This window comes from Protopterus annectens, chromosome 4.part1 (assembly GCF_019279795.1).
Source record: "Protopterus annectens isolate FY-2018-M chromosome 4.part1, PAN1.0, whole genome shotgun sequence".
In the NCBI taxonomy this organism is placed as follows: domain Eukaryota; kingdom Metazoa; phylum Chordata; order Ceratodontiformes; family Protopteridae; genus Protopterus; species Protopterus annectens.
In genome coordinates, this window is record NC_056734.1 from 479,491,790 (window position 1) to 479,505,232 (window position 13,443).

Genomic DNA, 13,443 nt, shown 5'->3' on the forward strand with positions numbered 1-13,443 from the left:
AGTGCTTTCCCTGACCATTGCTTACAGCTGATTGTGGCCACCAGAGATTTATGATGTGAGGAAGCTGTTTCAGTGGGTGATGACTTTGCAAACTCTGATTCTACCCTGTCCTTTCCTCACTAGGAGGAGGTCTGCCTGAGTTATGGAGTTATTATGTCAGTACCTGAGTTGCATGCTGGCCATTTCCCAAAAAAGTCTATATCGGCCTCTTCTTCTTTATTTCTGTAACCCCACCCTTGTAGATTCAGGCAGTCCTCATATCCTGTTCTGTCTGCTCCAGTGTGAACATTGTCATTCCCCCATTATCAAGATCAACATATGATGTTGTTTGCATGTATCCTAAAGAGAATTTCACATCTATAGATACAGTCAATGCCACCTAAGCAAGCAATTGTTCAAACCAGTTTGTTCAATATAATATATGGTAAGATAAGTGTTGCTTTCCACTGTTTTGACTATAGTACTGCACTGATATAAGTGCTATGAAGTTAACATTTCAATCATATACAATATGCAGTAACATAACTGTGTTCTTCATTTTAATGCAAAGCATTATTAACATTGTAAAACATAACACGTGCAATCAAGGATATAACATTTTTTTAAATAAAATCATTTATATCAATACAACATAGTTTTTTTTTCTCGGCTTTAGCAAGGTCTGGAATATGTTGCTATCTTATTAAATAATGTATTGTTCTATAATGAAGAAATTATGTCATATTATACAGAACAGTTAAAGGTAATTAAAACTAATTAAGGTAATTAAAACAAATTACTGCATCAATAAATAATTAAAAAATTACATGGTGAATGAAAACAACTGCCACTTAAAACATTTAAGCTGTAGAGCATTACATGGTGAAAGGAAAGAACTTTCTGTGTTTAAACATTCAAGTTTTATAGCTTGGCATGACAAATGCAAAGGTCTGAAGGAACATTTATTATCAAAGGAGGAGAAAAGTATTAAATTAAATTGTTACTGTTTTTCTTGTGACATCAGTAGGTGAGAAACGTCAAATGCAATTACATTTTTTCTTCCTGTAGAAGAAAAAGCTACAGTTTCTCCCACTCCCATTTTACGAGTTGCAAACTGCACCCACAGTATCCCTTAACAGCCTCCATGAGATGTAGTCTCACCTGTTTCATTTAGTGTTTTGCCTAGTAACTTCCTATTTTAAGAGAAATTTCATGATGATGGGTCATGTCAGAGAAGCACTACCTTACAGTATGTAACTTGGTGTCATTAATTTGTAATAAAGGTGATTAAGCAGTGAACATGACTTGTATGACTGTGGGATCAGTTTTTTTTTAAATGTTTACCAGCTCAAGAGGCTAAATGGCTTTAAGGCACCAGATTTAAGCTGGGTGATGTAAATAGATGTACATGCCTTTAAATAATTCTGAAGAACTGCTAACATGAAGAGAGAAATAAAATATTTAGTATATCACAGAATATGCCAGCACTAGAGAAAAGGGAAATTTCTCTTCTTAAAAGAAGAGGTAAGTGTTGACCTTTACCCCAGGTGACCAATGAACCTTTGAAGGAATATGCCATTGCCTTTGACTGCTTATTCTCAGCCTAGATAAAATGTCCACAAATATATGGCTACTACTAATAAAAAAGACTTGACATATAGACTAAGCATCTCCCTGCAAATCTTAACCCAGGGTAGTAACTTGTTGTCTATGTATGGCATTCACAGAACAACAGTACCTAAATATTTTTAACCACACAAGGCATAGCCAAGCATCCAATAACAGAAAACATTTCAACATTTTTCATTTTTTAATAGTTTCACAAACTCTGCTACATTGATATTTTGTAGTACTGAAGAATAAGTGGGTGTAGGGTGAATAATGTTTTTTACAACATATTCTGAATCTTACCTGAGTTTGACATAGAAGGATCTACTGGGCAAGGTCAAAACTTATATTTTTTGTTTTCTGGAAATAATGGTGAATGCTTTAAGTAACAATGTATAGCAAAACATCATTGCTGTCATTAACAAACGGAAACCAGAGTTTGCCTGCTTTACTGACTGATGTAATAGTTAAGTCCTGAATATTATATAAGGGCCTGCACCTGAAGAACCATTTAGGAGAAGTAAATCTGAGGGGCTGGCAGTCAGTTCTTGTATCCTGAGGAGATACAGTACAGCAGATTATCTTAATAGAAAACAAAGACTGGCTATAGCAATTCTTTCAGTAACCATTTGAAATATTGGGACCTCAGTCAGCAAGTCTTATAATGTCGTGACTGAAGAGCTAAAAAGAAACAGACTTGCATATTTTAAGTCTGAGATGGGCATTTCTTGAAATAGTCAATTTTCTCTGCAGTATAGTGATCTCAGAGTTAGTATATATATATATATATATATATATATATATATATATATATATATATATATATATATATATATATATATACATATATATGTTCAGGGGTGTGGGGGAGCTTGTCCCCTACAAAAAAGGAGAAGAGCTATGTTCAATATCCTCTACAGTTTCAATGTTTTATTTTTTCAGCATGTTGGCTCTTGGTGTTCTGATATTTTAATAGTTTTAATAGGGAGTCAATTCCTTCATTTGGAAATTGTTTGTAGACAGCAAGGACATGAAATTTGTAAAACCCTGGGGTAGCAAAGAGGTATTCTGTATGTTCACAAACCAGGGAGAACGAGTATACAGAATTGCCCATCACAAGTGCAGATGGTGACCTTCTAGATATTGAGGTTTCATTTCACACTCCCCAGCATTAAGATGAGCTTTTGAAAGTGGGACCACCCACTCCATGGACTCCAAATTAAAAACAAAGATATGGCATCTAAGCCCAAGGAATTTATTGTTTCACTGTATTTGGCATTCATCAGACCTCTCATTGAGTACAATGCTGTCTTTGGTGTATACCTAACCAGGCATGTACAACAACTGGAAGGTCCACAGAGGTTCCTCACTAAAAGAATACAGGGCATAAGTAAAATATCCTATGCAGACCACATCAACGCCCTATCCCTGTAAACTGTCTCCTACAGGTTTTTGAGGGGAGCTCTATGCCTGGCATACAGGGCATTGTCAGACCACACTCTGATAGACCTCCTGCATATCCACAAAACAAACAGCACCAGAATTACCCATTCTAAAGAGTTAAACCTTGCCTGTGATATAAATAGGACCTGCTGGGGAGATAGGTATGTATCCCAGAGACTATCTCATCTATGGAACAGGCTCCCCATCTATGTGAAGCAGAGTTCCTCCTTAACCCAATTCAAGTGCAACTTGGACTATTGGGTGGGAAAATGGAAATTCATCCCTGGTTTGGCATCTACATCTCTAATGGACACAGGTAACCTGAAAATGGTTCATCTCCCAGGCCCATGCACTTATTAAGGATATCAGAACTTGTCACAGATTTGGGATGCTTGGCTAGTCTTAAAAAGGCCATTGTGGTCATTAGCCTAGTAAACACTTGTGAACCTATGATGTGAGGTACATGACAACAAAGGGATAGCAAAGTATCAGGAAGGGTTAGCTAGTCAAAATGGGGGGGGGGGCAAAATCAAAATGAAAAAAATGAGACGCATAGCTTGAGTCTTATGAAATGAACATTTACTATAACTGCATTATAAATATGCTGTTCATGTATGATAATGTAGCCTAAGCAGTTGATTTTGAATGAATGCTTCTGTTACTGTCATTTCTTTTTTTAACAGGTTCAGTTTACTCTGGGCTCTAATAATGCTATCCAAATTCTTTTGAATGGTGGCAACGTCTCATTTTCATACTCTCCAGGTAAACATTCCATTTAATTTGTTCACCTCACTTATTAATCTTTGCTGGGTAACTGCTGGTGTTGTGTTATTTGGATTAATGATATCTAAAACAACTTTTGGAAAACACTTCTTTGATTGCATTTGTCACTCATTGTATTTGATATCAGTGCATTGTGCTGTTTATGGTAAAATAAAAATCCATTGTTCTTCATGTCTGAGTTTAACTTACTAAACTATATAGCTAGACAGGTGGATGGGTAGGTTGCTAAAGACAGGCAGATGGCAAGACAGCGAATATATTTTCTCCAAATGGCTACAAGGTTTAAAGTTGAAGACTATTCTGTCAAAACTGACAGAATGAATAGTGTTTCTGTCAAGACAGTTTGTAACTTCCATGTTAGATACAATAAGCAGGGAGAAGTATGGGGCATGGGTTTAGGGTCCCTGTTGTTTGTCCCTGGCCATATGGTTGACAAACAAAAAGGAACCTAGATCACCAACATCCTGTCATAGTGGAGAAGAGTAAGGAGGTGATTGTGTGGCTTTCTCACTTTCACTGTTTTCTCTGAGCATGAGTAATCTCAAAGTTGCTATGTACATAGTCTGGGGGTATTGGGGCTTACCTCTACAACAAGGGGGGAGGTACAGAAGTTGTACCCACTGTAAATATAATTTTATGTGTTTTGTTTGCTGTTGTCCTGCCTAGTCTTTAGACATTTTGGGTTTGAGTTATCATGAGCTGATTATGCTTTGATTTGAATTATTATGAGTTAATTAAATGAGATGTGATTTTTTTATAGTGGACCCCATGAGTAAATTTACTTAAATTAAAAGCAAAGAAATACAGTCATATTGAATTGAACATTAATTCTAAATTCCCTACAGCCAGACAATCATTTCCTTATACAAAGCCAGATCTCAGATACATGGTAGTCAGTCACCTTAAAAGATCTCACCGTAGTACTGTTGCTCTGTTATATCTGTTTTCTACTACTGTCATTACCTAGAGAAGTCCTACTTGTATGGAAGGTAGCATTAGTGATGGGTAATTTTCTATGTATACCATTAGTTTATGGTGAAATGACAGTAACTGAATTGTAACATTGGTTCACAGGCAAGTACTAGGCTAGCTACTCTTGTAGGCCATTTTAAGCCTAGTCAGCTTCCTTTCAAAGGTGAGAATCAAACAAACACTGTACCATGTGTCTGTAAGGTAAACACCTTAACCATTATGCAAATCCCCGTCCTCAACATGATATAGATAAAGCCTTTGAACATTGATCGTTACCATTACTTAGTACATTAATGTGTTTTTTAAAAGAAATTTCTTTTGGAAATGTTTAAATGATTTCAAGTGGAAACTATGTGAATGCAAACAAACAAAAAAGCATTATGCTATTTTAATAATTTAACATAGTCATTCCCATAAAGGATGATTACCCTGCTGAGTATGTCTCACAGTTGCAATAAATCCTTTTTTTTTTTTACTTGTCTATCACCTGATAAATGCACAATATGTTTTACAAGTTTTTCGGTAATCAGAAAAGTGTGTTACATTTCTCATGTTTTAAATTGTTGCAGAGTGCTGATGCTTTATAAATCATTGTAAAACAACTGATAACTAATTCTATTTTCTCTCGCATTTTTAACAGATCTTCAGACAGATTTCTACAATGGTACTGATCTCTACATAAAAAGAAATGATTCGATAAATATAACATTTAGTGGGAAAGTCTCTCTTTCATTGTCTGCTTCGTTTGGCATGATAAATATTTTGCTGTATATTCCAAATGACTACAATAATAAGACAAAGGGACTGTTTGGTAAGAAAAAGAGAATTTGTCATATAAAAGAAAATCATTTATGTTCTTCTGATTTGTCTGCAAATGCTTTCAGTGTGTAAGTTATGCAATGTATATGATTTTGGATAGTAGACAGCAACTAGGTATCACAATAAATGAACTGTTTCGAACAAACTACTTTTCACTGATGATCTGTTGTTACCTTACAATTATCTTGTGTCATGGCCTTGAAACCTGCATTAACTACCCGTGTAACTTTATCTGTTTCCTAAAATTGAAAAATGCAGTTTTTGAAACAATCATAATTAGATGCAAACTTTTTCTATGGCCACTGTTTTCAAACTGACAACTTGCCTTGCAAAGGAGTTTAGTTTTATTAAACATTCATACAACTGTGACTCATAGGATCAGAGAATCTACAAGGGTAATTAGCCTAATGCATAAACACCTTGCCAAATATCCTCCCTCGAGCTGTAACTACTTTTTCAAGGAGGGTGTGGCCCACCAGTCCAGGATTAAATCTGGGAGGAACCAGTCAGTCATCCAGGTAATGTCTGAATGAATATATTGAATCAGATTGCATTACTTGCAGTAGAAGTTTAATTAACAGAAATATGCCATGTGATGAATCTATATTTCAGATGCATTTTAGTTATTTGTAAATGAAGGTTCCACTATTAGCTATGATGTTTGACTTACTGAGAAAAATGAGGGCAACTATCACAGGATCTGTATTAGTGAGGTAAACATGGCAAATTCAAGTATCACAGGATCTGTATTAGTGAGGTAAACAAAGCAAATTGAAGTATCACAGGATCTGTATTAGTGAGGTAAACAAGGCAAATTCAAGTATCACAGGATCTGTATTAGTGAGGTAAACAAGAGAAATTCAAGTATCACAGGGTCTGTATTGGTGAGATAAACAAGGCAAATTCAAGTATCGCAGGATCTGTATTAGTGAGGTAAACAAGGCAAATTCAAGTATCACAGGATCTGTATTAGTGAGATAAACAAGGCAAATTCAAGTATCACAGGATCTGTATTCGTCAGGTAAACAAGGCAAATTCAAGTATCACAGGATCTGTATTAGTGAGATAAACAAGGCAAATTCAATATTGCAGGATCTGTATTAGTGAGGTAAACAAGGCAAATTTAAGTATCACTGGATCTGTATTAGTGAGATAAACAAGGCAAATTCAATATTGCAGGATCTGTATTAGTGAGGTAAACAAGGCAAATTTAAGTATCACTGGATCTGTATTAGTGAGGTAAACAAGGCAAATTCAAGTATCACAGGATCTGTATTAGTGAGATAAACAAGGCAAATTCAATATTGCAGGATCTGTATTAGTGAGGTAAACAAGGCAAATTTCAGTATCACTGGATCTGTATTAGTGAGGTAAACAAGGCAAATTCAAGTATCACAGGATCTGTATTAGTGAGGTAAACAAGGCAAATTCAAGTATCACAGGATCTGTATTAGTGAGGTAAACAAGGCAAATTCTAGTATCACAGGATCTGTATTAGTGAGGTAAAAAAGAGAAATTCAAGTATCACAGGGTCTGTATTAGTGAGATAAACAAGGCAAATTCAAGTATCGCAGGATCTGTATTAGTGAGGTAAACAAGGCAAATTCAAGTATCACAGGATCTGTATTAGTGAGATAAACAAGGCAAATTCAATATTGCAGGATCTGTATTAGTGAGGTAAACAAGGCAAATTCAAGTATCACAGGATCTGTATTAGTGAGGTAAACAAGGCAAATTCAAGTATCACAGGATCTGTATTAGTGAGGTAAACAAGGCAAATTCAAGTATCACTGGATCTGTATTAGTGAGGTAAATAAGGCAAATTCAAGTATCACAGGATCTGTATTAGTAAGGTAAACAAGGCAAATTCAAGTATCACAGGATCTGTATTAGTGAGGTAAACAAGGCAAATTCAAGTATCACAGGATCTGTATTAGTGAGGTAAATAAGGCAAATTCAAGTATCACAGGATCTGTATTAGTAAGGTAAACAAGGCCAATTCAAGTATCACGGATCTGTATTAGTGAGGCAAACAAGGCCAATTCAAGTATCACAGGATCTGTATTAGTGAGGTAAACAAAGCAAATTCAAATATCACAGGATCTGTATTAGTAAGGTAAACAAGGCCAATTCAAGTATCACGGATCTGTATTAGTGAGGCAAACAAGGCCAATTCAAGTATCACGGATCTGTATTAGTGAGGCAAACAAGGCAAATTCAAGTATCACAGGATCTGTATTAGTGAGATAAACAAGGCAAATTCAATATTGCAGGATCTGTATTAGTGAGGTAAACAAGGCAAATTCAAGTATCACAGGATCTGTATTAGTGAGGTAAACAAGGCAAATTCAAGTATCACAGGATCTGTATTAGTGAGGTAAACAAGGCAAATTCAAGTATCACTGGATCTGTATTAGTGAGGTAAACAAGGCAAATTCAAGTATCTCAGGATCTGTATTAGTAAGGTAAACAAGGCAAATTCAAGTATCACAGGATCTGTATTAGTGAGGTAAATAAGGCAAATTCAAGTATCACAGGGTCTGTATTAGTAAGATAAACAAGGCAAATTCAAGTATCACAGGATCTGTATTAGTGAGGTAAACAAGGCAAATTGAAGTATCACAGGATCTGTATTCGTGAGGTAAACAAGGCAAATTCAAGTATCACAGGATCTGTATTAGTGAGGTAAACAAGGCAAATTGAAGTATCACAGGATCTGTATTCGTGAGGTAAACAAGGCAAATTCAAGTATCCCAGGATCTGTATTAGTGAGGTAAACATTTTATTACCAGTAACCCTCAACTTTATGGAAAATTTGAATCTTTACCACCTATTGTGTACAGGCGAGGTAATAACCTTAAAAGCATACTAGAAAGAAATAAAAAGTTGGATATTTTCTCAAAACAGAAAGGCACGTTTTTATGTGGCCATTGTAATTGGTGTAAACTTTTAAAAACAGGGTCAACATTCCAAATCAGAGGTAAAAAATATGATATCTATCATAAAATGGATTGTAACACTAGATCTGTAGTTTACTTGGCTTTATGTGACTGCTGTCCGGCATATTATGTCGGCAAAACAGATCAAAGGTTTAAGGATAGAATATACCAACATATCTATGCAATAAGGAAAAAGAAAGAAGATAACGCTTTAGCAAAACACATCATAAACCAGAGTGGCCACAGCTTCCATTTTCTAGACATTGACCATATCCCATATAACATCCGGGGTGGGCCTCAAGCTTTATTCCTTGAAATTAAGGAATTAGAATGGCAGATTAAATTGGAAGCATTTAGTAGTCCGGGCCTTAACGAACACTGCAACATTTCCTGTATTCTTAAACTTAAGAGCTATATGAGATAACCAACATTACTTCTTCTATTACTTTGTTCTTTACTAGTTCTCAACCTCAGGTACAATTATATTAGAATTATAATTATATTAGAATAATATCTACACCTGGTCCTTGGGGCTATACATGGAGGCATGGGATTTATCATTATTATTACAGGGTTATTTCTTGTTTGTTGTAAACTATAAGGTTAGTGTAGCTTCTTCCCCTTTTCCTTAAAGGTTGCTTCCCTATTTATATACCTACATATAATTTTTACTTATAATTTTTATTTATTTTTTCTATGACAATACTACATTCTTTAAATAGTACTACATCTTTATTTGGGTTCATTCAGGTACTCTTTGTAGGTACAAATGTAGTTCAGGTCCTGAATACAGTACATAGTAGCTTTTATATATCAATTTCATATTGAAGGTTTTTGACATATGTTTCTCGAGGTTTTTCTACTTGAGACTGTCATAGTCTGTTTTGTACATATACAAAACTTTTTCACTATATAAACATTTTAATAATGCTATGTATTGGCATATTTTTCAATTTTTTAATTTTTTTTAAATGATTTCCTTCCTTCTTCGGAAGGGAAACGCTGACTGGGAATCAATTCAGATTGGTTACATACACACTTACAGTGTAAGAACTGACTTCTCTCACCTTTATCTTGGCAATAATGTAAGCCTGGATAAGGTTAATTTATATGGTAAAAAGTCTAAGATTATTAAAGTGATGTATGAATTCTTGGACAGTGGAAGTACTTAGTTAGTATTTGTGTATGTTGCTTGGTTAAGCGCTGCAACATTTAGATTGTTTCTTCCTGGATTTTTTAATTGATTGTTAATTTCAAGTGCGCAAGTCTACGCCTTAAAATGGTGATGTCATTTTAAAAAAACTTTTTAAATGGACTATGGCGCCTACTTGGTTGTTTTTTCTGATGAAGCTACTGTTTAATCAGTAGCGAAAACGCTATTTTGTTGTGTTTCAACAATAAAAAATCGAGTTAAAGTTCAATTATGTTGCTCTTTTGGACCTGGTCTTCTGACGGCTGTGCTTTCGCAAATTGAAGTATCACAGGATCTGTATTAGTGAGGTAAACAAGGCAAATTCAAGTATCACAGGATCTGTATTAGTGAGGTAAACAAGACAAATTCAAGTATCACAGGATCTGTATTAGTGAGGTAAACAAGGCAAATTGAAGTATCACAGGATCTGTATTCGTGAGGTAAACAAGGCAAATTCAAGTATCACAGGATCTGTATTAGTGAGGTAAAAAAGAGAAATTCAAGTATCACAGGGTCTGTATTAGTGAGGTAAAAAAGAGAAATTCAAGTATCACAGGGTCTGTATTAGTGAGATAAACAAGGCAAATTCAAGTATCGCAGGATCTGTATTAGTGAGGTAAACAAGGCAAATTCAAGTATCACAGGATCTGTATTAGTGAGATAAACAAGGCAAATTCAATATTGCAGGATCTGTATTAGTGAGGTAAATAAGGCAAATTCAAGTATCACTGGATCTGTATTAGTGAGGTAAACAAGGCAAATTCAAGTATCACTGGATCTGTATTAGTGAGGTAAACAAGGCAAATTCAAGTATCTCAGGATCTGTATTAGTGAGGTAAACAAGGCAAATTCAAGTATCACTGGATCTGTATTAGTGAGGTAAACAAGGCAAATTCAAGTATCACAGGATCTGTATTAGTGAGGTAAACAAGACAAATTCAAGTATCACAGGATCTGTATTAGTGAGGTAAAAAAGTGAAATTCAAGTATCACAGGGTCTGTATTAGTGAGGTAAACAAGAGAAATTCAAGTATCACAGGGTCTGTATTGGTGAGATAAACAAGGCAAATTCAAGTATCGCAGGATCTGTATTAGTGAGGTAAACAAGGCAAATTTAAGTATCACTGGATCTGTATTAGTGAGGTAAACAAGGCAAATTCAAGTATCACAGGATCTGTATTAGTGAGGTAAACAAGGCAAATTCAAGTATCACAGGATCTGTATTAGTGAGGTAAACAAGGCAAATTCTAGTATCACAGGATCTGTATTAGTGAGGTAAAAAAGAGAAATTCAAGTATCACAGGGTCTGTATTAGTGAGATAAACAAGGCAAATTCAAGTATCGCAGGATCTGTATTAGTGAGGTAAACAAGGCAAATTCAAGTATCACAGGATCTGTATTAGTGAGATAAACAAGGCAAATTCAATATTGCAGGATCTGTATTAGTGAGGTAAACAAGGCAAATTCAAGTATCACAGGATCTGTATTGGTGAGGTAAACAAGGCAAATTCAAGTATCACAGGATCTGTATTAGTGAGGTAAACAAGGCAAATTCAAGTATCACTGGATCTGTATTAGTGAGGTAAATAAGGCAAATTCAAGTATCACAGGATCTGTATTAGTAAGGTAAACAAGGCAAATTCAAGTATCACAGGATCTGTATTAGTGAGGTAAACAAGGCAAATTCAAGTATCACAGGATCTGTATTAGTGAGGTAAATAAGGCAAATTCAAGTATCACAGGATCTGTATTAGTAAGGTAAACAAGGCCAATTCAAGTATCACCGGATCTGTATTAGTGAGGCAAACAAGGCCAATTCAAGTATCACAGGATCTGTATTAGTGAGGTAAACAAAGCAAATTCAAATATCACAGGATCTGTATTAGTAAGGTAAACAAGGCCAATTCAAGTATCACCGGATCTGTATTAGTGAGGCAAACAAGGCCAATTCAAGTATCACCGGATCTGTATTAGTGAGGCAAACAAGGCAAATTCAAGTATCACAGGATCTGTATTAGTGAGATAAACAAGGCAAATTCAATATTGCAGGATCTGTATTAGTGAGGTAAACAAGGCAAATTCAAGTATCACAGGATCTGTATTAGTGAGGTAAACAAGGCAAATTCAAGTATCACAGGATCTGTATTAGTGAGGTAAACAAGGCAAATTCAAGTATCACTGGATCTGTATTAGTGAGGTAAACAAGGCAAATTCAAGTATCTCAGGATCTGTATTAGTGAGGTAAACAAGGCAAATTCAAGTATCACAGGATCTGTATTAGTGAGGTAAATAAGGCAAATTCAAGTATCACAGGGTCTGTATTAGTAAGATAAACAAGGCAAATTCAAGTATCACAGGATCTGTATTAGTGAGGTAAACAAGGCAAATTGAAGTATCACAGGATCTGTATTCGTGAGGTAAACAAGGCAAATTCAAGTATCACAGGATCTGTATTAGTGAGGTAAACAAGGCAAATTGAAGTATCACAGGATCTGTATTCGTGAGGTAAACAAGGCAAATTCAAGTATCCCAGGATCTGTATTAGTGAGGTAAACATTTTATTACCAGTAACCCTCAACTTTATGGAAAATTTGAATCTTTACCACCTATTGTGTACAGGCGAGGTAATAACCTTAAAAGCATACTAGAAAGAAATAAAAAGTTGGATATTTTCTCAAAACAGAAAGGCACGTTTTTATGTGGCCATTGTAATTGGTGTAAACTTTTAAAAACAGGGTCAACATTCCAAATCAGAGGTAAAAAATATGATATCTATCATAAAATGGATTGTAACACTAGATCTGTAGTTTACTTGGCTTTATGTGACTGCTGTCCGGCATATTATGTCGGCAAAACAGATCAAAGGTTTAAGGATAGAATATACCAACATATCTATGCAATAAGGAAAAAGAAAGAAGATAAGGCTTTAGCAAAACACATCATAAACCAGAGTGGCCACAGCTTCCATTTTCTAGACATTGACCATATCCCATATAACATCCGGGGTGGGCCTCAAGCTTTATTCCTTGAAATTAAGGAATTAGAATGGCAGATTAAATTGGAAGCATTTAGTAGTCCGGGCCTTAACGAACACTGCAACATTTCCTGTATTCTTAAACTTAAGAGCTATATGAGATAACCAACATTACTTCTTCTATTACTTTGTTCTTTACTAGTTCTCAACCTCAGGTACAATTATATTAGAATTATAATTATATTAGAATAATATCTACACCTGGTCCTTGGGGCTATACATGGAGGCATGGGATTTATCATTATTATTACAGGGTTATTTCTTGTTTGTTGTAAACTATAAGGTTAGTGTAGCTTCTTCCCCTTTTCCTTAAAGGTTGCTTCCCTATTTATATACCTACATATAATTTTTACTTATAATTTTTATTTATTTTTTCTATGACAATACTACATTCTTTAAATAGTACTACATCTTTATTTGGGTTCATTCAGGTCCTCTTTGTAGGTACAAATGTAGTTCAGGTCCTGAATACAGTACATAGTAGCTTTTATATATCAATTTCATATTGAAGGTTTTTGACATATGTTTCTCGAGGTTTTTCTACTTGAGACTGTCATAGTCTGTTTTGTACATATACAAAACTTTTTCACTATATAAACATTTTAATAATGCTATGTATTGGCATATTTTTCAATTTTTTAACTTATTTTAAATGATTTCCTTCCTTCTTTGGA

The 13,443-nt window shown here is 34.9% G+C and overlaps 1 protein-coding gene across 1 annotated transcript in view; it reads left to right on the forward strand.

Moving 5' to 3' along the window:
- LOC122801237 (mucin-4-like) overlaps window positions 1–8,967 on the forward strand; it is a 163,137-nt gene extending 154,170 nt beyond the window's left edge. The window contains exons 13-15 of the mRNA XM_044070789.1: window positions 3,714–3,792; window positions 5,426–5,596; window positions 8,564–8,967. Coding sequence (XP_043926724.1) covers window positions 3,714–3,792; window positions 5,426–5,596; window positions 8,564–8,967 — 654 coding nt within the window. The remainder of the gene's footprint in view (window positions 1–3,713; window positions 3,793–5,425; window positions 5,597–8,563) is intronic.
- The last annotated feature ends 4,476 nt before the right edge of the window (window positions 8,968–13,443 follow it).